The sequence below is a fragment of the Callospermophilus lateralis genome, chromosome 13 (genome assembly GCF_048772815.1).
Source record: "Callospermophilus lateralis isolate mCalLat2 chromosome 13, mCalLat2.hap1, whole genome shotgun sequence".
Lineage (NCBI taxonomy): Eukaryota > Metazoa > Chordata > Mammalia > Rodentia > Sciuridae > Callospermophilus > Callospermophilus lateralis.
The window spans coordinates 75,617,945-75,644,246 of NC_135317.1; the positions used below are offsets into that span (position 1 = coordinate 75,617,945).

Genomic DNA, 26,302 nt, shown 5'->3' on the forward strand with positions numbered 1-26,302 from the left:
TTTTGATGTTCAGTTGGCTCCTGCTTTCAATTTAGAATACCCCGTTCAAAGTGCAGGCAGGTGAGGACTTTCTGTTTCTCAAGCCCCTCTCCCAAATAGTTCATGGCCTCTTGTTTATCTGCTCCTACTACCTAGTTAACCTCCTAATCCCCACACAGTCCCTTCACATCTCTAAAAGTTAGTCATTCAGAAAGTAGAACCTGTCTTTGGCCATCAATCAAGGCAACAGAGGAAAGAATTGACTCTAAATTGCATCAGATTTAGGATAGAAAGACATAACAATATGGGTTTCTGTATGACGGTGATTTTCCCCCCAACTTCAGCACACTGCCACTAACAACTAGATTTATAATGTAACTTTGAGGTGAGAGCTTTGCTACAGTGAAGAGTCTTAGCCCACAAATGCCTTCTTTAGCCCTGCCTTCTTAGCCTGGGGTTCACAGAAGAGGTCTTCAGAAAGTCCACGAACTCCGTGAAATGCTGAACAAGATTCGTATGTCATTTTCCTAAGAAAGGAACCATGCTTTTGTCCAATTCTAAAGGGATCACTGGATGCCAGAAAATATCCAGAACCATTGTTCTCCCCTTCCTCAGTTAGTAGAAGTCATTTCTGTGACCATAGCTCTCCTTATACAATAGGAACAAGAGTGGCACTAAACTCCTTAAATAGTTCTTGATTTTACCATCAAGAAACAATTACACTTCAATATACTTCCTTTTTTCTTTCCCATCTCACTTTTTTAAAAAACTGAGACTTTCAAGGCCATTCACAGCCTCCACAGATTACCCATCTGAGGCTTGAAAAGGAGGAAAGAGATGGGTGTGAAGATGTATATGGGGTCCCCCACCATTTGCTCTTAGTTCCAGAATAGCCTTTTTCACTGGTAAATCAAGTCCTTAATTTCACTAGTACTGTCTCTACTGGCTTGAACATATAGAACCAGAAAAGGACTTCTAGAAACTGACCCCAAAGAGGATCCTAGTACAACAAAACCAGAATCTGATCTGAGGGAGTAGAATATGTACAGTAGAACTAAATAAGGTCCTTAATATGAATATAAATAACTTGTGGTACTGTACAAAGTTCCTTACAAACATGATCTGTTTTGCACAATCTTGGAGGTATTGAAGGTTCACAGAGGTTGTCTTTTGTTAATCCCTGTTAAAGACACAAAGCCAGTAAGGAGCGTTCACTCTTAATTGTGATCAGCACAGAATTCTGCCATGACAGGGTGCTGTCGAGACCTGTGCTGTAATGTTTTTTCCAGTAATGGTGACACATTTGCATTGAGTCATATCGCCCCCCCCCCACCTGTGAATAGCATGGAGATGTTAAGAGGGCAGGGTAGAGTTAGACTACCCTATGATTCTTTAGCTGTATACTAGGCCAAGTAATCTGTAACAAGGTCAAACTTAAAATTTTGAACTTACTAGCCCCATGCTGTAACAAACTGAGTTGTAAAAAGCAGAAGCTTCTTCATTCCATGCTTTGGCAGAATCTTTGAAATACACATCATGGAGGTGTGGGTGGACAGGTGTTGCAGATGTGCACAATAACTGGCTAATTCTAAGGATGGCTGGTGGATAGGGTATTCTCCTCTATAGCTGAACTAGATGAGCTCTGAAGAGCCTCTGTAGCCCCAGGGCCCGCCCCGTCCATTGCATGATCGATGATCGTTACTGGAAGGCAGGCAAGAATTTTTCTTTAATAACTTATGTGGTATTTCCATGATTACTGAGATGTTCTTTTGTTGGAGTCAGAGGATGCCAAGGTGAGGAATTTTTTGATCATATGATTCAGCTCTCTTCCTCCATGGTAAAGTAATCTTAAACTTACAAGGACACATTCCTATCTATCTCATTTTTAGATAATACCAGAAATAGAATATCCATTTCTACCTTAGTGGCCCATCCTGGTGTTTAAACATCCTTGGCCACAGAAAGCTCTTCTCTTGCTTTTTTTTTTTTTTTTCCTGATATTGGGGATTGAACTCAGGGGCACTCAGCCACTGAGCCACATCCCCAGCCCTATTTTGTATTTTATTTAGAGACAGGGTCTCACTGAGTTGCTTAGGGCCTCACTGAGTTGCTGAGGCTGGCTTTGAAGTCACAATCCTCCTGCCTCTGTCTCCAAGCCACTGGGATTTCAGGTGTGTGCCACCGCACCCATTTACCTCTGCTCTTTTCTCTCTGTTTGCTTCTGTAACAGGTCCCCCTACCTCTCTGGTTCTCAAGAGATAGAATAGCTGCTCACCCAGGCAGCACCCTCCAGCCCACACATTGGACAGGTTTCTAAAAATTATTTGAACAGTAGCCTTCATTCCTTGGCTCACTGGTGAAAGAAAACCTGGCTCTGCCAAGAAGTGTGTGATCATGTCTAGTCCTTCTTCTCTCCCAGCTCCTGATTTCCATAAGATTGTGAAGTTCAGGGAAGACATTTCCATTGTGAATCATTTTTACAACAAGGTTTTATTACTTTTTTTTTAAAACCCATATAAGAAAGACAATTAAAAAGAAAATATCCTTGGAACAAACACTTATACACTGAGCAACACGACCATAGAAGGCACTACCAGCAGTCACACCCACCTCTGGGAGGGAAGGAAACTCTACACGCCTTCCAGAGGCTCAGACCTCAGCATGGGTCCTGGGTCTAACTGTGCTTTAAAGTCTGAATTTTCCCATAATTATTTCATAAACACCCTTATATCTTTATATAGCTATATGTCTGTATACATATATATATATATACATGACTTTGTTTTTCCTTCTCAAAAATAAAATAGCCATCCCAATCAAGGGAGGGTCTCAGCAGCATTCAGCAGTTGCAGCAGGAGCCATGCCTTCTCTTAAGATCAGAGACATGCAGGACAAAGGGAAAGGGATTCTCTCTACCTGCTTCCTTTAATATGCAGCAGGGAGAGAGATTTACTTTTTTTTAAGGGAGGAAAGTGATAAGGCTGAGCATGAGATGGCAGATAACCAGGGTTTTTGTGGCTTAAAAAATTGTTTCTAGCTCATGTTGCTTTTGTAGCTCTGAAGATGACACACAGTGTTTATGACAAGGGGTCAACATTCCTCTGGGAATTGGGCAGTATGGACTCAGCCTTAGTAAAGGAAGAAACTTCGGAGGCTACACAAAGCTTGGGTTGGAACTGACCCAAGAGGGACTTAGGAAGGCAGAGGGCAGCAAAGAAATGGTCACTCCGAGGCTGGATGGGAAAACCAGCTGTTTTTGAGAATGGCAAGTCCTTCTCCCTCTGTGTTGGAGCGTCTCTGCAGTCCTGGCTACTTGCTGGAATTGTCTGGCTAATTATTTTAAGCTTGAACCTAAACAAGGTGCCAGTACAAATATTCAGAGTCAGGAATCTGATCCTCCCTGTCAATGTGCTGATATTACTTCTTGGGAAGTCAAAGCCTAGGAACCCAGATGGGTAGGAGGTGTGTAACCCTCACCCTATGCTCGAAGTGAGGGCTCCCCTGGCCTTGTCTCCCACACCGCCGTTGTCCACTTCCTGGCAGAAGCAAGTCAGCAGCAGAGCTTCATGCAAACACGCCCTGCTCCTGTCTCTCTGAAACAAAAGGCACTGAGGTCAACGGGAGGCCAGGCCCACAGGTTCACTGAGCCATGCCTGGCCAGCTTCACAACAGAAAGGACTCCAAGTTGGCCCTGTTGGAGGATCCCCCTCTGTAACCAAGGCCACGCCTCTGGCAGCACCTGGAGATCCCAGAGTTCCAGGGGGAGGAAGGAGGCAGTGCTGGAGGCCCTGGGGGAACCCAAGGCAGCCAGGCCCTCCGCTGCTGAAGGTGGAGGCAAGGCTGTAGACGGCTTGGACACGTTTCTCTGCAATGCTTTTTGGCTTTCTCTTGCTGCCTGATTTCCAGACTCAGCAGGAGACTTTTAAAATGGTAAATGGCTAGTTTCCCTTTAATGGAAACATATAAAGATGATAGTAATGTCAAATTCAAATTTGTAACTTAAATACAAAGACCGTTGACAAAGATGTGACTACCATACATATATATCCCTTTGGGTTTACACGGGCACAGTTTCAGCAATGAGGGCCAGGGACAGAGCAGGCGGCAGCTTCCCTGGAAATCCAGCCTCCGCCTTGGTGCGCCTTAGCCCAGCAGCTGGGCCAGAGGCCACATGAACTTTCCTTAAGCAGGAACAGCAGGTGCCTTGGGCAGTGGGAAAGTCCTTTTTTTGAACATTATTCTGCTTTCAGGGACTTAGCTCAGACCTGATAAAGGAATATGCTACAACATTTTACTCATAAATAAAGGTATTGAAGGTGGCAAATAAGAGAAACTGAAGATGAGTCAAAGCGAGAGAAAGAACATATTGTTCTAAAACCTTTTTCTCTTTTCCTTTTGCCGGCTGGTGTGAAAGTTTCCGGTTTGGTGACAAGAGAGGCAACTATTTGGTTTGTGAAAGGCTTGCAGATTGAGAGAGGACAACACTTGTTCATCTCATGAGTTCTGATCCTTGGTGGAGTCTGTTGAGGGGCACAGCATGGGGGGGTGGGAAACCCCCACACAGACACTTGTCCATGGAAGAGACTTTGTGCCACATCTGGAACTATGAGGCGGATACAGATGCACCCACCAGAGATGTCCTGAGAAAAAGTGTCTGTTGCAAAATAATAATTAATAATAAAAATAAATCTGTGGGTATTGGGAGGAGAGGAAGCAAGACCAGTTACCCAGGTTTGCCCTGGGACTCTCTTAAGGCCTCCTCCAGTTTCTGTCTAAACTTGTCGTACTTCTTCTGTACTTGCTGGATTTTGTCCTGTTCTTCCTTTTCCAAGATTGTTAGGAAGTTCTGAAGCTCAGGGATGGAGAAAGCGTCCCACTGTGAGGAGATTTGAGGGGAGAAATGGAAGTGGAAACAGGTTAGAAGTTGATACAATCCAAGGGCCTGGCCCCACCTTCTTCACATGGTTCATACACTTGGAATGACTCACAGGCACTTAGCTCTAACTAGGCAGACACAGTGAAGGACCCTTGGGTTGTATATGACTGTTGCACCACCAGCAGCAGCAGTTCCTATCCTGTCATCTCATGACCAAGAGTTGGAGGCCCATGAGCCTTGCTTTATTTTGAGAACCAGTAGCAGCTGAGGCCACCACCAAATAGATCCATCAGAAGCAGCCAGAGGCCAGCTGAACCGAGACTCAGGACCCTTGGGTTGAGCCTGTGTGACCTTGAGCCCCTCACTCTACTCCCTTCGGCCTGTTTTCTCATCTGCTGTGGGTTTTGGATACCTGCTGCCGGTGCTGGTAGAGCAGATGAGAAAGCACACCCTCTAAAGCTCTGGAGGGCCTGGTTGGCTCAGGCCTGCCCAGAAAGGACCTGGTCTCTCAGGATAGAAGGCAATCTGATTTCTAAGCTGACTCAAGACCAAAGGTCCCATGGGGCCACGGATGGAGATGCCTGTGGTTTTCTAGCACAAAAGAAAATTATTATAGGCTATCGGGTTTAATCCCCACATTGGATAAATGAGAAACCTAAAGACCACAGAGGGAAGGTGGCATAACCGCAGTCATGGAGCCGACAGCAGCAGAATGTCAAGTAGAAGCCAGGACCCCTTCACGGGGCCAGCCCTTTACTCCACACTCTCAGTGGAATCTTCTCCAAACCAACTCTTCTGTAGGCTCAAAGCAGATGGAAGCAGAGCTTCTCTGGTTGAAGTGGGGTCAGAGCTCCACCTGCCCAGATGATCCAAATCTCCAGTGCCCTCAAGACCACCCTCACACCCTAGATCTCCACTGAAGAGTGTGATAAACTGGCACCTTCCTCTGCTCTTGATCACTCCTCAAAGATTCTGCCTCCTAAGTATACCAAGCCTTGGAGAGCACCCATATATGGCATCAGACTTGACACTGGTTAACCCCCCCCCCCCTTAGGAGAAGGAAGTCAGTATTTTAAAAACAGAAGAGAGACAAATGGCTCAAAAATGTCTATACCCAGTGGAACTTAGTGGTATAACTTGCTGGGCCTCATGCTATCCTGGGACAAAAAGCCTGGTCCTCCACCCTGAGTTTCAGAGACAAAGCACACAAAATCCTTTCTCAGCACAGGCCTTGCCAGACACAGGCCCTGACTTGCTATTACTACTCCTGGGGGCTGACAATTCTGGCTTCAACACTGAGCCTCAGGCCCAATGCTCACCCCAGCTCAGCTCCCCCAGAAATCATCTATCTTCCTGCTGCTGCCACCTGGCCCCCACCTACTCTGGGTGGTTAGAACAATGCCCACCTTCACCCTCCCAGCGTGCCCTGCAAGCTGGGTGTGTGCAAGGGCTGCAGACTTACCTCCACCTCTCCAGTTTCATTCTCCTTTAGCACAAAGCTGAGGACATCTGTATCGGGCCCAGCAAGGAGACGCAAGTAGAGAGGGCAGTCAGCAACAGAGAGTTTCTGGAAGAGCACTGTAAACCAAGAGAGGGAGCTGGGTGCTCATGTTGAAACAGGACAGGGTGGGATAGGATTGGAAATGCAGAGCAAGGTCTTATAACTTGAAAAAGATATAGGGTCTTTTCAACCTAGTGAAATGAACTTGAATCTGACAAGAATAGACAAGGTGAGATGGCAGTGTGGCTCAGCAGTAGAGCACTTGCGCTGGATTCCTGCCCAATACAAAAAAAAACAAAAAACAAAAAAACAGAGCAATGACCTTTTATCTTGGGTGTTTGCTTAGAGTTTACAGCATGTTTCCATATTCACATCATCTCCCAAAAGATTAGGAGTGGTGGGTGGATTCCCTCCCATTACACAGATTAGGAAATGGGAGACTGGGTGCGGTTTTCCTGCACATGCACAGAGAGGGGTACAGTGACTGGCCACGATCTGCTCTCATCTCCCTACCCAGATACCATGAGTGGCTCTTCCATGGATCTGAACACCACATGGATGGTTGGACCCCTGATGTAAAGAACCCCACCTCTACCCCACCAGGGCTGGTCAGAGATTTACGGAGTGGACTTGAACAAAGTGGGGAAAGGTAATTTCGGGTGGGAATGATTCATAATCATTCTCTCTCTCATACCTTGACCATCCTTGTGTATCCGCTTAAAAAGTGCAAACTTCTGGGGATTGTCCACAACCATAAACTTCTTGAGCAGCCCCTGGATGACCTCACTGACTGTGGTGGTGCTACTGATGTGCAGCTGTTTGATGGCATCCAATGGCAGGTAGAAAGATGTCCGCTTGTCTGTGGTGGCTGCCAGGTTCACTTCCTTGATGGCATCATAGATGGACTGAGGCCGGATCCCAGCAGGCACTGTCACAGGACGCCGAAGTTTCAAATGCACTTTGATGAAACCCGTGTAGGTGCCATCTTCGCTCTGCAAGTGGGAGGACATTGTGTGGGTTCAGGGAGGTCCATTTTGCATGGTTGTATCTGCCACTCTGGACAGATACACTCTGGACTATTTCCCTGGAGGCTACCCCAGTCAGCTCACCACTTGTCTCCCAGGGTTGCCTCCTATCCCTGCTGAACTAGAGACGCTGGAGTGACACAGCCACCTTCCACCCCCAGTGGGTCAGAAATAGGCCCATAGAGTTGAGCTGCCAGACAGGATTTGCGGGGCTGCAGCAGTTTCGCCCCATAAGAGGTTCAGGCTGACTGCCCCAAACCTCCTGTCACCAGGTCAATTGCCCTTGGTGAGTCCTTACTCTAAAAGCAAGGTCTATAGTGACCTCTCTAGTTCTCACCTCTGAACCAGGAGGGAGAGGGAGGGCTCTGTAATAAGGTCCTCAGACACTCAAGCCACTGGATTTCTTTGCATTTCTTTATAAAAACCCTCAGTTTTTAAGACTAAAACCAGGGCTCATTGAATTTTCACTGCCTCTCCCCAAAGACAGTTGCTTCCAACCACCAGCAGGGGGCAGGGTTCATCTACTGTCTCCTCTCCCTCTGGAAGACTGCTTTTCTGAACCCTGTGACAAGTCAGCAGCCCTCACCTCTCTGAGCACTGCACAGTCTAAGGGGTAAGAAGAGAAGCTGTGAACTCTCCTGGTCAAGGGCTTCCTGGGGGCCAAGCAATATGGGCCTCTGGTCACTGCTTATCATTTAACCCTCACAAGACTTCTGACACATAGGCATTAATGTCTATTTAACACGGAGGTTCAGAAAGTTCCCAAAGCCACAAGCACAGAGAAGCAAACAGGGATTGGATCTGGATCCTATTCTAAAGACTGTTGTTTCCCTGGCTCATGGAAGCCACTGGCAGCCCAGGCTACCGGCCATCCAGGGTCCAGGCTTCCGGAGGCCCCAAGAGGTCCCAAGAAAGGGGAGGGAGTTACAAGGGAGTAGCCACAGCATCCAGTGGGGAGCAGGAAACCAAGCTGGATGGGGGCGGGGGGAGAGTGGGTGCAGGTAGAAGGCGTGGGGTGCAGGTAGAGGGCCGTGGCAGGCCCGGCTCACCAGCTTCATGCCCAGGCAGTTCTTCTCCCTGCTATTGTAGCTGTCAATCTTCTGCTTGATCTCCTGCAGTGTGGGTGGGCGGCGCGTCTCTTCCACCGACTTACAGACATTCTGGAGCAGATAGAAGTGGGGGTGGTGTACAGTGGTTCTCAGGAGAAGAAGGGGAAAGACCACACCCCCCAAAGGCCTCTCAGGCCTAGAAGAGGTGAGCAGCAGCCCCCTCACTGTGGAATGAATTCATGGTCCCAGAGTGAGAACAGGAGGCCAGCCACCTGGTGGGGGTGCAGGGGAGCAACTCAAATCTCTCTAAGCCTCAGTGTCCTCACAAGTAAAATGGGAACAGTACCTCCTCCTCAGTCTGGTTGCGAGACAAACAGGGACTGACTAGGAACTGGTGAAGGAGCAGGGCCACATTTGCTATGGGTTGCTATGGAGAAGCTGCTAATGCTAAGGAGATGCAAAGGAATGCCAGCCATGGTCTGTCTCCTTGAGGAAGCAACAGTAAAGCTGGAAAGACAGGTGTGTACAAGTGGTGCCAGCAAAAGCTGACGGGAATGACCCAAATTCTAGGCCCAGAGGACGAGGGCACATGATCACAAGTTCAGGCTTCACATACTGGCCACAGTGCTTTCCTGGCACACAGCAAGAAGAGAATCTACGTATTTGTCAAGGAAATAAATGAACTGGTAGAGACAGGGGCTGTAGCTCTCTATGATAATCGGGGAGATAATCTCAACTAGGGGCAAAAGGATAACCAACATCTACTGAGCACCTCTTCTGTGCCAAGTACTTAGCATACACTATCTCATTTAATTCCTCACAAGCCCAAATTCTGCGAGATGGTTTATTAACCCCCATTTTACAGGTGAGACCGAGAGGCCTTTACCAACTTGCGTAATGCCCGATAGTAAGAATGTGAAGAACTGATCAGAAATTCCAGGTCTGGCCTGTTGTGTTCCTCCTTTGACATCAAGACTCTTTCTCCATATATTCCCCTGTTGCGCACCCCACCCCACCCCATACTCTCCAGGAAGGGGAAAGGATGAATGAAGTTAGGAGGTAGAGGACAAGGTCCTTACATTGGAGAGGGAGTTCAGGGGTGGTTTCTGGGGTCTAAGTTACTGCATCCCTCAGTCAATCCTCTTAATTTCTCTCAAGATCATGGTCACTCACTTCCCAGTTTTATCTTCATGTTGCCCTGTGTGGCTGGGAGTGCAGGATCTGGTTGGTTAAAAGCCACCCAGAATTTGCCTGATCTTAGATGTCAAAAGATCATGATTCATCTTTGAATGAGGGAACTGGGCTCCAAAGAGGGATGATTCTGACACCTGCCTGTGGGAGTCTGGGTTTGGTGGGAAGTTTACAATTGCCCTGACATCACACCACCACCCAGTGGAGCACAATGGGACATCTAACGCAAAGCATGCCCCTGACCTTCCCCCAAGCCTGTCTGTGGGAAATGTGCCATCACTTCCTCCTCCCACTTTCCAATACCACAGAGCAAATAAAATGTCAGACTCCACAGTTGCCAAGAGAAGCCGCCAAGGTCAGCTAACATCTTCTGGTCACAGCACCTCTCCTTGGCCGTCTACTCCCTCTGTACTCCTCCAGGGGTCCCAACAGTAACAGCATCATGCTAGGTACGTGCACACACCTTCTCTTACATTCTACTTATATTATTCCTACCTTACAGATTACAAAACTGAGGCTCAGAGAAGTTAAGGAATGTGCCTATCCCCCACTGCTAGTTAATGGCCAAGAATCAAGTCCACCTGGAAATCAGGTTCTTCACAATTTACCGCATGACCCGCCCCCCCCGCCCCCAGGACAGTCTCCAACCCATGTTCCTATAATGGTCACTCCACACTGTAGGGCTGGGATGGGCAGCTGCTAAATCAAGGCCTGGGAAGTATCTGACCTATGAAATGTTCATCCAAGTTGACTCTGATCAGTGGGTTGGGTCTCAGAGGCCTTGGGACTCTGTGCTCACTATGTCACCCAAGAAGATGACAAGGAAGGACTCCCAACTCTGGAGTGGGAAGCAGTCACTAGGATGCAGGGCCCACCCTCTCCCATGTGCCCACTCGGGTCTCTGGAACTGAACCTGTTGGCCACCCAAGAGGAAGCCTTCGCAGGGCCGTTTCCTGTTTGCCTGAAGTGAGTAAAAACGCTTTGTGAGCCTCACATGCTCTCATTCGTTGTCAATCCATTAATCTAGGAGTTCTCAAAATGGGGCTTCTCATGTGTCTTAGCTCCTGGAGTAACAGCCTTCACTGTGCACACCTCCATGAACCAGACATGCCAGGCTGCCTTCCTTCTGGGAGCTTCCAGTCAGAAGGATCAGCCATCTGGCTAACCATTGTAGTCTTATCTCTGAGACACACACACAGGCTGTTGCTCCTCAGGAGTTAAGAACTTTCTCATACTCATCTTCAAAGGAGAGTTAAGTGATAGAAGGCAAATTCTAGAAGCGACTAGAAGATTTCTCAGTTCCCTGTAAGAAAAGGCAGCTGCACCGTGGCTTTCCAAGGCCAGTCTTCCAGGCCTGGTTAGGAATTCAGTGAGAGTCAGAGCTGCCTTGGCCTACGATTTCTACTTCCTGTTCCCCTTTTCTTCATCAGATAAACCCATCTATTCTCTCCCTTTCCCACCACAAACCTGTGACGCAAGTGGCCCCAGGCACCTCCGCCTTCCAAGGCAGACACAGAAGATAGCAGCCCTGACCTCACTATTCTAAGTCTGGGGGAGGGTGAGCTCCATCTGTGAGTGCCAGGAGCCCTGCGTGTGGCCAACACTAAGAATCTCACACCCGGGGAAAGTCAGTGCCCAGTGTGGGATGGCTGTTGCCCACACTGAGTCTGCCAGACGAGATCTGAGCCACAGACTGGATGAATCACCTCCCAAAGTAGGCCAGCCAGTGGGCCAGCCAGCCACAACCAAGGACTCTCTAATCCTCCTCCCACTCTAGGATGGTGTAGAATCTAGACTAGTGGTTCTTAAACTTGCCTGCACAATGGAGTCATCTGGGGATCTTTAGAAACACAGATACCTGGCCTACATCCTCAGAGATTTATGATTTAATTGGTCTGGGATGTATCTGGGCATAGAGATTAAAAAACAAACAAACAAACAAACAAAAAAACTCCCAGATGATTCCAATTCACTGTGGTATTTGAGAACTACAAAAGACCCTTCCCCATCATTCCCAATCCAGCTGCAAAGTTCACACATTGGTGCCAGTAGATGCACACTGCCCAGAAGGGCAGTATCCATTGTGTGAATAAGATCAAGAATATAGTCATCTTCCAAGGGGAAGGCAAAATCCCAACTTCTGTTCACCTGCCAGATTCTGAAGTGAAACATTTGTCTCTGTTCATCGGCACAAAGCTAGAAATCAAGAAGACAGCATTTGTCTCTTGGGGTGGCCCAAGATAGAGATGGAATAGGGAACTCTGTTATGATTTCACAAATATAGGCATTGGCCTGTGTCTCTCCTGGGAGTTCATACATCTTGGTGCATCTGGCATAGAATTCATCTGCTCTGATTAAGCCCCTGGCATTGGTGGCAGATGGCTGAACTGTTGCCAGCGCACCGGCTCGTCCAGGGCACTGGTGAAAAAAATTGGTTTATCTTACATGTCTAAAGCATGAAATATCTGTCACCTTTCTTAGCTCTCGAGTCTATTGGGAGTGAAAAGGTTGAGTGCTAGCCATAAGAGCAGAGATGTTTCCCCCAAAGAGTGAGCCTCTAATGTTTCTATTAAAATATCCTTACAAAATAAGGAGGGCCATGCCCTGTATCTGGGGCCTATTTCAGAGCAGATTTACCCTAAGTCAAGTTTTTCTTTATCTTACTTTTAAGATGACAGCAATGGATGGATGATTCTGCATTCTAATCAATGACAAGGAAGTCTTAATTTTGATGGCAGGGAGTAATCCAATGCTCTAAGGAGAGCTCTGAGCAAGTCCTGTGGCTTCTAGAATCCCCAGGAGGGCATAAGGCAATCCATCAGAACTCCTGAAAGGGTCCCCCAAGGTGAAGATGGGCAGGAAGACCAGGCGTCCCACCCTCAGTGCCAGAACCCTCATGCACATCCATGCTCATAAATCACACAAACCTCATTTTTGCTAAAAATTTCACTCTTTTTAAAGATGTGTCAGCCTCTTGTCCTTCCTGCCTGCTACCTTCAGCCCATCACTTCTACCTGCCCACCTGCCCTCCCTTCATCTGGCAAGGCCTCTCTGACCATTCCAGCCCTGGATGATGACCTCTCACTAGCGCTAGGTAAGTGCCATGCGCTGTTCCTCTCAGCATGTATTCACTCATTTCATCTCCACAGCAAATTTATGAGGAAGATCTCATTATTGTGCCCATTTTACAGTCAAGGGAACTGAGCCACATTAAAATGAAAGCAGACCTACATCTAAGGCTAACACCATGCCATCTGGTGCTTACTTAGTTTACCCTGCAACTACTTATTTTACCCTGCCACGGGATCACCAGTGTTGGGTTTTCTTTGCAATTAGACCAAAGCTCCATACTTTTTCTGTTTCTTCTCTGGGCCCAATAGCACTGAGCATGAATCAGATCATAAACACTTGCTCAAGAATCTTCAATTGGTCCCTAATTGCCTGTAGTGGAAAGAAATGTCTTAGTCTCTCCTAGGAATTACAGCGAGACTTGGATTTCAATTTAGTCTGAGTTCTGTGACAGCAGTGGCCATACCTGTCTTGTCCACTATAGCATCCCAGAGCCTAGTTCCAGCTTAGCACATAGCAGGGCTCAGTAAATACCCACAGGATGAACACAAATGTGTGTTTGAATTCTCACTCCCAGTACTAATTATATGACCTTGAGAAAATGAGATGACCTCTAAAGCTTAGTTTCTTCATCTATAGGTTCAGGATAAAAATCCTTTATTGCCTCATAGATTTGATGTAAAGGTAAAACCAATCAGAATAATGGGTATGGAGGTGTTCTGGAAATTATCAAACTCATCCAAAAGCATCTTGCTACTCTCATCCCAGGAAAACCAAGCCCTGAGCCAATTTCATTTCTCACTTTCCTTGAGCACTTACTCTAGACTGGCCCAAGTGCCCAGAGTCCCTGCATTCCTTCCTCTGCACAGACACTTGGCAGACTTGCTGTAAAGGGCCAGACAGTCTATTGCAACTACTCGCCTCTACCACTGTGGCACCAAAGCAACCGTAGGACGAGGGTGGCTGTGTTCCAATAAAACCCGATTTATGGAAACTGGCCCATGAGCAGTAATTTGCTCCACACTGTTATTTGTGCAGTTTTTCCTGCCTAGAATACACACTCCCCATTTTCCCTAGATGCTTCTTCTCCATGCGGTTTCCCAGTGAAACTTTCCAGCCCACAGCAATCTCCCTATCCTCTGTTTTCCTACTAAATCACATCAGTGACATTTTGTTTCCTAAATGAGGAAGCCGTATTCAGTTTTATGCTGGTCCCTTTCTTTCTCCTGAATCACTTTCTATGTTTCCTGTATATTTCCTCCCTCAACCAGTCCATAGGCTTCTGTAACTTTACTTTCACTGATGAACACTCTGCACAGGCAAAGGCTTGATCATAAACAGGAGTTATTCTCCTCTCCTCTCCACTGGGGAGGCCACACAGCTGGCAGGTGGGCAGCTAGGCTCACTCACAGGCTAGAGCACTCACTCTCCAACACCAGCCATGGCCCAATGCCTCAGACTCCTCTTACAGCAAAGCTGCATATTACCACATGGCACAGATGTCAGCAGCTGATTTCCAATGTTGAACCCAGACTGCAAGGACCTATGGAGGTTCTTTCAGAGTTCTAATTATATGCTGCCTTTTATTTCTTAAAGATGGTTTCATATATGTTAATCCCAGAGACCCAATTAGTTGCTCCCAGAGGAAGACAGACTTCATGTCTGAGGCTTCAACTTCTTTGGCACCCCTGCGGGGACCAGCTAAACACTGATTGACCTCCAAGGGGTTGCCAGATAAATACCCAATAACTGGGTAGCAGGGAAGGGTGGAGCAGCTTGAGTGGTTCCCAGCCCATAGATGTGGACACTGGACAGCCAGGTGCTGACCTCCACTCCAAGGGGTGATGCCCCATCAGGCAGGCTGCACGGGGCTTCAGGTTCCGCTGAAAGCCAGCCCTGTGGCTAGCTGGTGAGAACAAATGCAAGACCATCACATGACCTGTGACCTATGGCAGGTCACTTCCCATCCTGGGATCTGAGTTTTCTCATCTGTGAAATCATGAAGTGATACCAAAGAGACGCAAAGGCTCCACTGCAAGAACAAGATTGGACACATAAGATAGGACGGGTTTTTTCGTCACTGCTTCCTCTTCCCTTTCAGAGAACTGGGTGTGGGGCTGGGGGCCCCACAGGAGAGCTGGGCACATCTGAATTGCAGCAGACTCATGCCTAAGGGAGCAGGAAGAACGTTTCTGCCCTCCACCACTTCACTCTTCTCACCCCTCACCACCTGTTTTCTCTTCATCTTCAGGACTCCATCTTACTTAGCCAAGCTCAAGTAGGGCCGCATCTTCTTACCTCATTTAACTCAAGAAAACAAACAAAAGTACCCCGGAAGCCATTCACCAGGAGCCTTTGCCACATTTCCTCTTTCTCAGCTCTTAGCAAATCTGTCAGCAGCAATTCTCTCACCCCTTGGGTAGAAGTGTTCAGGCCTAAGTCAGGGAGGAGAGCCTCAGAAAGGACCTACATAAGAGAGACCATGTGCAGAGCCTTCCAGATATGAACCCCAGGGTTCCCATTAGGCCTGTCCTAAATGAGAACCTCAGAAGGCAAGGGCAGATTCTCACTGGTCAGGCCCCTGCTCAATGTCTAAGCCACAGACGAGGGTTACTGGGTCTCCTTGGGATGATCTCAACCAGCTAGGAAAGAGGAAGCCCTATGGAACCTCACTGCAGGGGGCCCTCTCAGGTCCTAAAGAGTCTGTGTTCTGGGATGGAATCTCCAGTCCCATCCATGGCAGTGAAAGGGTTCATTCCCACAGGTCCCTCTCTGAACTGTCCAATGTCCCTAAAATAAAAGGGTTGGAAACTCCTAATCTATATTCTCCAATAGGATGTTTGCAGCAGAGCAAGGAAGAGGCTCCAGCATAGAGCCATCTCTTTAAGTAGAACCACATGGAATCTGAGAAGCTCCTATAGGGTGTAGTGGAGGAATAGGCTAAAATAAGGAGGGGAACTCAGGAACTAGAGAAAGATCGAAGTCCCCAAAGACCCAGATGGAGAGCAGATGGTCAATGCAGACAGTTAACAGTAACTGACTGAATTGCCTATGGGTTGAGGACTGTGAAAGGCATCTTGGGAGATGAGACAGACAGGTATGGTCCCCTTCTTTGGAAGCCCACATGTCATCTGAGGAGGGAAGACAGAGATACTGTGACATATCAGAACAAGAACAGCACAATCTGGGACAACAAGCCTCAGTGGCTTTCAGGCAGTCTAGATCAACTTCACGTGACGAAGGTCATCCTGGTGGACTCTCCATGTGCCAGCATGTCCCAGAGCCTGGCACAGTGTCTCCCACTCATCAAAATGGCCACCTCATGTGTATGTAGGAGTGGCCCATCAGGATCAGGGATCAGTAGCACCATGCAGAAGGCCTAGAGAACCGTGTGGCCTTGTGCTACGGGGACCTAGCTTCAAGCCCTGCGGTGTCTCACTGTAATAATAAAAGTCACTGCTCTGAGGACTTCACAGTCACAATCTCATTGGATGCCCTAAATACTGTCATACCCAGTCCCTGCTTTTCACCTATTCCACACTGCCCTCAGGTGGGTCCCCAGGCTGGCCTTTCTAGCCATGCCCCTGTTCTGTGAATTTGAGCAAATTGATCTCAAAGACAGGCTTCTTTGTACCAGGGCCACATGATGATTTTCATGAGTCCTAACTACTTTCATCTTTAGGGCCATGGCCCCTTCCTCCACAAAAACTACTAAAAATTGCTGGGCACAGTGGCACACACCTGTAATCCCAGTGGCTTGGGAGGCTGAGGCAGGAGGATCACAGGTTTGAAGCCAGCCTCAGCAACTTAGTGAGAAACTGTTTTAAAATAAAATTTTTTTAAAAGAGCCTAGGGATGGGGCTCAATGGTTAAGCACTCTTGGATTCAATCCCCAGTAAACCCCTCAAAAAAAAAAAAAAAAAAAACAAAAACAAAACTACTACTGAAAGTTATATTTTATAATTGCATCAATATACAGACCTATTAATAGCTTATATTAAAACAGCCTAGGCCACATAGTGAGGCTATGTCTCTAAGTAAATAAATAGAATTTCATTGCAGATTATTTATCTGATAAAGGATTGATATCCAAATATATGAAGAATTCTGGCAACTCAACAAAAAAAAATGACTAATATGATTAAAAATGGACAAAGGACCTGAATAGTCATTTCCACAGAGAAGATATGTAAAAGGCCAAAAATACATGAAAACATGTTCAATGCCACTAATTATTAAAGAAATGCAAATCAAAATCATAATAAGATATGACCACTTCAAACCCATCAGGATGGCTATTATAAAACATTGGGTGTGCAGAAACCGGAACCTGTGTATTGTTGGTAGGAATATAAATATAGTGCAGCCATGTGGGAAATGGTACGGCGATTCCTCAAAAAATTAAACAGAATTACCACACTTTTCAGCAAATCCATTTCTGGGCATATGTTCAAAAGACAGGGAAGCAAAGACTCAACCAGATACTTGAACACCAGTGTTGATAGCAGCACTACTCATAGTAGCCAAAGGGTGACAGCAATCTGTGTCCATTGTGGATGAATGGATAAATGCAATGTAACATACATATAATGGAATATTACTCAGCAAAAAGGAAGGAAATTATGACATATGCTATAACCCCAGAAGAATCTTGCAAACACTATGCTCAATGAAATAAGCAAGCCCCAGAAGGACAAACACCATGAGTCCACTTATCTGGGGTTCCTACAGTAGTCAAACTGATAGAGACAGAAAGTAGAATGCGGTTGCCAGAGCCTGGGCCAGGGGAAGGTAAGGAGTTATTATTTAGTAGGTAAGGAGTTTCAGTTTGGGAAGATAAAATGTTCTGGAGCTGGGGCTTGGGGCTCTGGTAGAGCATGTGCTTAGCATGCAGGAGACCAGGTTTAAATCCCTAGCACGCGCGCTCAAACCCCTCCCCCCCACAAAAGGTATGGAGAAAAATGAAGATTGTGGTGATAGTTACACAATACGTGAACATCGTACTTAAGGACACAAAATTACATCCTTGTCAGGCACAGTGACGCTCGTCTGTAAACCCAGTGACTTGGGAGGGTAAGGCAGCAGATTACGAGTTCAAAACCAGCCTCTGCAACTCAGTGAGGCTCTAAGACGTCAGTGAGACCCTGTCTCTAAATAAAACACAAAAAAGGGCTGGGGATGGGGCTCAATGGTTGAGTGCCCCTGAGTTCAATCCCTGGTATCAAAACAAAATAAAACAAAAGAACTGCATCCTTAACCCATTTTTTTGGTCCCCTCTTACCAGATGTGGAACACCTATAAAAACTTAAATTAAGCAACAAATACACTATTTATGGTAATTTGAAATAATATCGGAACATTGATTCTATTAAAAAAATTGAAAACTTGGGACTTGATGGATTGACAATAATTTAAATGGGGGCTGGGGATTTAGCTCAGTGGCAGAGCACTTGCCTAGGACATGCAAAGCCCAGAATTTGGTCCTTGACCCTTAAAAAGAAAGGTAGTGGAAAAAAATAAGGTAAAAATAATTACAGTAGTAAATTTTCTGATATGTGTATTTTAACATAATTGTTTTTAAAAGACTGCTGTGGGAACTGCTAGAGTATTTGCCAAGCATACACAAGGCTCTAGATTTGATCTCCAGACCACTAAACACACACATACATACATAGACAAACATAAATTAAAGGAGGATTCCAAGGGCAGGGAGACCTGGAGGTCATGTGACTGGCTTGTTTTATTTGGATCCTACAGTTAGGGACTTCCCTTTTTATATTCCAAGCAAGTGAGGACCAAGCTCACTTCTAGGCAAGTTGGGCCCCCATCCTAGGCCCAGTCTCTTTCCCAGGGACTAGGCCACCCAGCTAGAGGCAGGATGGGACATTCAACTCCATAAAGGATTCAGACAGTTCAGAGGTGGTGAGTGGCGTGTGGAAGCAGAGGGACTCTGATGGCGAGCCAGTCCCCAGCACCCAGCTCACCCACACTTGCTAGGAGGAGAGGCAGCTTAGGCTTTGCACCAACACCAGGACACCACCTGCACGGCCTTGCTGGAGGAGGCCGGTCCTTGCCAGCTCCCCTCTACCTGGAGCCCACAGCTGCCTTTACTTTGGGACAGGTGGCACCTGGTACTGCAGTCTCTGGCAGCCTACACCTGCCCTCTCTGCTCAGGGCTGTCACTCCACCTCATGCTGGCCCTTCTTCACCCAGGTTCTCACAGATCAATCTGCGATGCTGAAACACGGCCTAGTTAGTTATTGAGTGGCTTTTCATGGTGTTCTCTCATTATATCACAATGGCCTAGGGGCAAGGACTTCTGATTTCCTCTATGCTCCAAATGGCCCAGAAAAGTACACTATCCTCAGTGACTCCAGGATGTGTACTGCTGACATGGTGTTGCATTTGGGGACATAACTGGTTTCACTCCTTGGATTTCAACTACTAGAAGAATTCTGGGGAGAGCTAGAGAAGCAGTATGCTTGGTGGTTAGGAGCACCGGCACTGGACTACAGTGTGACCTTGACATGTTACTTGACCCCCTTCTGTGTGTCAGTTTCCTCACTGTTAAATGCAAACAAAAATGGTGCTTCCCTCATATCGTGCTATGAGGCTTCAAATGAAGATACTCATGGAAAGCACCCAGGACAGTGCTGACTTATATCAAGGTCCCATTCCTGTCCCTGACTCTGTTCTTTGAACAGTCTTATCCCTCCACACATCACAATCATGTATCCCACCACCTACATCAAAATTTGACACCCATCAGCATTTCTAAAAATGGCCTTTGTTATCACAAACCCCAGAGCTCCACAGGTTCTCATGGTCTAGTGCTGGGCCCCCGCTTATTACTTCCTCTCCATGGAGGAGCAAGTCTTCCCATTTTACAAAAGGAGAAAGTGAGCCCCGGAGTAGTGATGCTTCCTGAGGTCTCACAGAGTGAAGGCTTGAGAGTGGGCTCCCAGGCCCACTGACAGGGTCATATGAGATCCTGGGACCTCAGAGCAGCCAGCCCCTGCCCACTGTACCGGGGCACTAAGAGGGTGCTCAAACTACTGGAGTTGCCAAACTAGTATCTTTCACTCACTCAAAAGTAAGTTGGGAAAGAAAAACAAATGAGAGGTTTACTGGTTTCTTCCTCCCAACCTGCCACTCCCCATGGCTAAAAGGCCAACAAAAGAAACCTGTCATACCAGACTCTCCTGCCTCCTCACACGGGCCCCTCAGCCCCTACCACCCTTGGTGGCCTCACTCAAGGAAGGACCACACCATCTCCTGCCAGCAGGTGCCAGGCCTGGTTGCTTAGTGACCCAGCCCTGCCCGCCCTCATCCTCCAGGGCAAACAGCTGAACAATCATGGATGGGGTGGGGCACGCTAGATTTGGAAGTTGTCCTTGTATTTTCTGCTCATTCAGTGGGATTTTTCTTTTCAAGGTAACTGGGAAATCCATTTATTCAGAATCTTAGCAAGTTTCCCTTGAAAATAGTCCTGAGATCAACTTTCACAAATGTTGCTGCTAAGTGCTCGTTCATGTCCTCTGGAGAGTCCCTGCTGCCTTCCAGAGCTCTTGGTAATGGAGAAAGAAGCCCCAAGCCAGCTCCTCCTTCATCTAACATGTATCAAGCAACTACCATGTGCCAAGGACACAGTGACATGCAAGACATGGCCCCTGGGCCAGAAAATTATAGCCCATCACAATGAGGGATTAGTGAGGACAGGTCAGGAATCTGGGGAGCACAGAAAAAGGACCATTTGAGCTACAGCTGGAAACACTAGCTCCCACATTCTCTACGTGAACCTGCACATTTCCAGCCACATATGAGTGTCAACAGTATACATGCTATCTCCCTGTCCATCATGGTATTCCAGCCAATGGAAGGGACATCTCTCATCTCGGTTCTGTGGCATGGGAAATTCTGCCCCCCCACTACCCATAGCAAGGGCAGCACCCTGCAGACCCAGCCTCTGTGTGTCAATCAATGCCTGGTGAAGACCACTCTTTGCACTGGGGGCCTAGAGGTGAGGAGGAGTGTGAGGGGCCCCTGAACAAGAGGCTGAGGTGATGATATAACAGAATATACTGACCCGGGTTTCCCAAGTGAAAAACAGGAAAAAAGGGCCTGAATTTCACCACTAGGAAATTGGCTGAATGAGAACAGTAGCTTCTATGATAAGTTACACTGTTTTGAGAGGGTGATTAGGACTTATCCGGAATCTTCCAAAAACAGGACTCTTACCCAACAGCCATGTGTGTTGGGAAGAGCACGTACTTTGGAGTTAGACAAATAGGGGGTAGGGCAAAGCCTACCTGCTGACTCCCTCCACATACTACCTGTCCTACGTGCCAGCTTCCTGGCATGAGAGCAACAGAAACTCTGCTGGTGCCCCCTGTCAGTCCTAGGCTCTCTGCTGCCCTCCTTTGCCCAGGATCATGGCCCCACACTTAGTAGCTCATAAATTCAGCCAGCCCACATCCCATTGTAGAGCTCACTGGACAAGGAAGGATGGATAATAGGGTTGGAGGAGGATGGGAGTACTGGACAGAGCTTCCCTTCCCCTGCCTGCGATGGCTTATGGGAAAGCTTGCTTGGAAACGGGGGACTGACTGTAATGATCTTTAACAAACAGCCTCCTCCAGCTCTAGATACTCTGCTTTTCAGAGGGTAAGTCAATCCCCTCCACCTCTTCCTGGCTCCTGCAGCTTTGTCACTACCAGCTTTTGCCAGCCTATCTCCAGACCTCTCAAGGGCAATTGTCCCAACCCTCTGATTCCAGGAATTAGCTCCTCAGTCCTCCCTGTCCAAGAGCTGCCACCATGTTTTGATAAAAGCCACATAGCTGGAAGGCAGATGCCGAGAATGCCTTTCACTTGGATGCCCTTGTTTCCAGGGACCCCCATCTAAACACTTCATGGATGGCGAGGGGAGCACCGAGGGTCTGTTACACCACGTTGCTGGAGGCCACAGGGTCTTTAAGAGTAGAAACCATGTCTGTCCATCTCTGTATCCCCACCTGTGGTGCTCAGTGCTATAAGACAGTTGAAAACACAAGGTATGACTGAGGCCAGGTACTGCCAGTTTCGGAATGCTGCACCAAAGAGCAGGAACCAAGTATAGGCTTTCCTCGGGAAGCAAAGGGAGTGTGTGAAGACTTTGGGGGTACCACAAGCAGTTGTATGCAGGATACTCAAGAAGGGAAGAAACAGGATGGAAACCAGTTGGGTATCTTATTAGAGCATCTCAGTGAGAGGTGATGAGCACCCAACAGGGCAGGGTGGGGGTCAGGAAGGGGAGCCTGCCATCTGCCACACTGTGGAGATGCAGCCCATGGTGACAGATGGGATGAAGGCCCCTGAGGTTCTGAAGGTAGGGGATTAGGCAGAGGGACATGAACACACAGAGAGAGATCATTTATGAGCAAAGGATATGTGTTGGTTCTGGATGTAATGAATATTAGGTATCTGAGGTGCACATGAGTAGAGACCTCCAAGCACCAGGAAGAGAGATGGGATGGGGAATGGAGCTGGGGAGTGAGAAGCAAAGCACCTCAGACACTTACTTATACCTGTCTCCTTCCTCCCAACTCTCAAGTTTAATGCTCCTGATTCTCAGCAAATGTATCTGGTTCTCTTGTCCCCAAAGAATAAACCAGGCCAGACCTGGGACCCCAGCCTCGTTTAGAAGTATATTGAGCTATTCAGAGGAAGAAACTGAGGCCTTGGATGAGAACAGGTCTGGGTTGACACAGGAAACCATTAAGGTCTTCAAGCTAAGAGCAGAAGGAAGAAGAGAATCCAGGACTCCAGGATGGGCCTGTTGATGCCTCCCCTTCAAGATCATGGGCTGGGGAGCTGGATCCAGATCCCAACCTGACAGTGTGAAGTAAGAGCTGGGATTCAGTGTATAATCTTTCTTCCTAAACTTCTAGGGTAGGCAGATGTTGCATGTGCCCAAATCTATCACTGGAATTGAATTATTAAAGAAAATTCATCTGAGTCAAGACAAACAGTCTAAATTTGTGAAAAAGAGAAGATAGAGGGGGACAACATGGAGGACAGAGCAGGGGAGCCAGACCAAGAGTGTGAATGAGGATGTCTTGGATAAGTCCAGGTGGTCCTGCAGGAGGAAACCCTTGTTAGTCATCCAGGACCTCTAGCTGACCCCACATAGGGAGAGTCCACATGTTTTAGAGCATTTAAAAGTTACTATCTAAGATCCTTCCAAGGTCCACCCCTATACAAAATGGTGATGGAATCTCAAAGAAATATGGCCCACTCATATCACACAGTGTTCCTGCTCAAAAGGATAAAATACCCAAGTCTGAGAGTTGAAATGACTTGGCCACAGCCTCTCAGTTAATGGCCTGGGTGGGGATGAGAAGCCAGGACTTGACTTACAGTTCTTTGTGTGTTCTGTTACATCAGGTGTCAGTCAAGCTCTTAAAGGGCTGTCACCCTGATATCCTTGGGATCTCAGCATGTTGTGACGAGTGTAATGAAGAAAGCTCTAAGCAGGCCCAGGGGACTGGAGTCCTCCATTCCCCCTCAACTTAATGTGACTGGGGACAAATCCTTGTACCTCTCTGGGCCTTCATTTCTGGCCTAGGAACCTCTCAGAAATCTGTGACAAATGCTCATCTGGCAGCCCAACTGCAGCAATCCATCAATTAGTAAATATTTCCTAAACAGGTGTTGCCAACACTCCAAATATATGGAATCACCTGGGGAGAGTATTTAAAAAGCAAACTCTGGGGTCCCACCTGCAAAGAGTCAGGAGCCAGGAGCTCCAGGGTGGAGCCCCTGAGTCTCCATTTCCAAAAAGTGATTTAAAGACTGATTCCAATGCCGGTGGCCAGGGCCAGGTGGTCCTGCAGGAGGGAACCCATGCCAGTCATCCAGCTCCTCTAGCGACCCCACATAGGGAGAATCCATATATTTTAGAGCTGCAAAGGAACCAGTGTATAATCTTTCTTCCTAAACTTCTAGGGAAGGCAGATGTTGCATGTGCCCAAATCTATCACTGGAATTGATTTATTAAAGAAAATTCAGCTGAGTCAAGACAAACAGTCTTTGTGAAAAAAGGAGAAGAATCATCTATCCTCCAGGAGCTCCTAGTCTGGTTGGGGGAGACAGGACCCCAGGAGCACGATACCCTTAAGGACAGATGAAGAGGTACTGGGTCAGAGAGACAGAGGTGATGCCCTTCACCAAGGTGTGAACAGGGCTTCCATGGTGCAGAGAGATGCTGAGAGGAATGTGTGGCCGAACCAGCCAAAGGTTCACCACTGTGGGCCTCCTCGCACACCTGGGCTCACAGTTGCAAGTGATGTCCCTTGTGGTTAGGTGTTGCCATGTGACTGAATCCTGGCTGATGGCATGTGGGTTTGAGAAACACACCACTTCCGGCCTGGCCTACAAAAATCTCCTCTGTGTTATCCTGAGCCCCCACCTGTCAATTTAACTTCATGTAAAGAGGGAAATAAACTTCTTATGCTCAAGGACTGAAAATTGAGGTTGTTTGTTACAACGCTTAGTTTCAGCCAGCATTCAGTCAGCACCAGCCTGCACTGGGCCAAAGGGGATGTGATTCCTGATCTTACAGGGCTGGCGACCTTCAACCTTCAGGGCAAAGCAAAGCTAGGAAAGGCCAGAGGTGATGAAATCTACGGGGTGTAGAGGTCACATCCATAAATGAAAGGTGCTTGTACAAAGAATCATTTGGGTTCTTCTTGGGCAGTGTAAGCTTCTGACATAGCACATTAAAAACCCTTCAATGGTCTGGCAGCCCCGAGGAGTCCCGTTTTTATTTTTATTGCTCAAGTTCAGATACAGCTTAATTTGAGTATTCTTTTCTCTCACGCCAAGGGGGTCAGGGGCAGGGGCTGTGCCTATGGCTTCGTGAGATGAGGGTTTCCCCAGCTGGTCCAGGGCTGTCAGGGTTGACTGCTGTTCTCAGAGTACCAAAGACTCCCAGGGAGATGCTGACTGGCCAGGTAAGAAGAGAGTCATGTGGTACCCTGAACTCTAAGAACCCTTCCTCTTGGCATCTTCCTTGAAGAAAAAAATTCAAGGGTGTCTGTACAGACCAGAGAAGGCTTGGGGGGAAGGAGGGGTGGGAGTGTGTTCCACATTTGCTTAAATATAATATCTAAGCACAAATATAGTCAACCTCTGTTCTCCATAACCACAAAGAAAAACATGTGGAAGTCTCTAGCAAGAGGTAGATTTTTATCTAGAACAATCTTTCCATTTTAGGACAGACATCAAGGAGAACTTTTAAATGATTAGAGTTTTAAGACACCCTCCGGCCCCAGTGTTAAAACACAGGGTCAAGGTCCCCAGGCAGGTTGCCTTATGGAATGGAGGGATAGTAACGATTTTTCCTGACCTCACCCAGCCTGCAGTTGTTTGGTTCCTTCCATTTTGGAGAAGGGTCTGAGGGGACAAAGTCTGAAGTCTGTCCTTGTTCCACGCTGAGTAGAAGAGCAAGAGCAGAAGAGGAGCAGTTGACAAGGAGTTCAAAGAGGGTGTTAGTCTAGGCTCTTCCCCAACCAGATGTGTGCCCTGGTGAAACATTTGCACCTTTATGACCTCAGGTTCTCTCTCTGTCAAGCAGCCTTTATGTGTCCTCAGAGCACCTCCAAGATGCTCTGGGTGGGCTCCAAAGTCCTGGAGTCCTAGAATCCATTGAACACACATACTCCTACATCTTAGATGAAAGTAGGCATGTTCCTGCCTTACTGAAAGCATCAGTCTACACTGCCTGAGCCCACAGGAGCCCATTTTGATATGCATGACCCAGGGAAACACAACCTAATTGTGTGCTGCCAAGGGAGAAGTGCCTGGAACAGAGTACCCACTCAGCCTCCTGAAACTGCCCAGTGTGACTCAATACCAGATCCCCGGGCCCCTTCAAACAACATACACTGCCCCAAGAAGCTGCCATCTCCTGAGAGGAGAGACCAAGCTGGGGCCCAGGACCTGATTCCCCTTTCTACTGTGCTGTCTCCCCAACCTCCAGGTGCTACGAAGTGGGGAGATCTTCCCAAAGCCTCCCACCTCCTACCAAAGGGGGCTGAAGAGACATCTCGGAGAGTCCTTGGGAACCGGCTAGTGACAACTCCCAGGGAATGGCATGGGAAGGGCAGTGAGGCTTCCCCGTGGCTCTGTTCCAGTCAGGCACAGACTGAGCAGCAGACACAGGTTGTTCTGACAGGGCTATTTATAGAAGCATCTCGGCCTTTCCCGAATGAGGGCCTCAGTCTCTCAGCGACCGGGAAACACATAAGCTCCTTCCCTTGGAGACAGAAAAAAGAAATTCTCTCAGGAGCTCAGACATGATCTTGCTCTGGGGAGGAAAGAAGCACTGTTAGGAATCAGAATTGGGTCGGGATATGGCTGATGGCTTTGAAGCCTTTTCTACAGCAACTCCAAGAAGGAAGAGGAGATAGAAAACGTGACTGAATGTGAAAAAAGATAAAGAACAGAGATCAAAATGTTTGCAGGAAGCTTCCCCAGCTCCTAGGTTGGCCACACATGCTCCTCTTCACAGCCTGAGCCTTCTCTAGACAGTGGGCCCAGCTTACCCGGGGCTTCTCACCCAGCCCTGCCTC

The 26,302-nt window shown here is 47.6% G+C and overlaps 1 protein-coding gene across 2 annotated transcripts in view; it reads right to left on the reverse strand.

Annotated features, from left to right (window-relative positions):
- Positions 1-2,501: 2,501 nt before the first annotated feature.
- Positions 2,502-26,302, reverse strand: part of Rassf5 (Ras association domain family member 5) — a 67,874-nt gene continuing 44,073 nt past the window's right edge. For both annotated transcript variants that reach the window (XM_076831393.1, XM_076831394.1), the window contains 4 exons: positions 8,431-8,541; positions 7,051-7,348; positions 6,318-6,433; positions 2,502-4,855 (listed from right to left, as the gene is read on the reverse strand). In XM_076831393.1, coding sequence (XP_076687508.1) covers positions 4,703-4,855; positions 6,318-6,433; positions 7,051-7,348; positions 8,431-8,541 — 678 coding nt within the window. In that variant the 3' untranslated portion in view covers positions 2,502-4,702. The remainder of the gene's footprint in view (positions 4,856-6,317; positions 6,434-7,050; positions 7,349-8,430; positions 8,542-26,302) is intronic.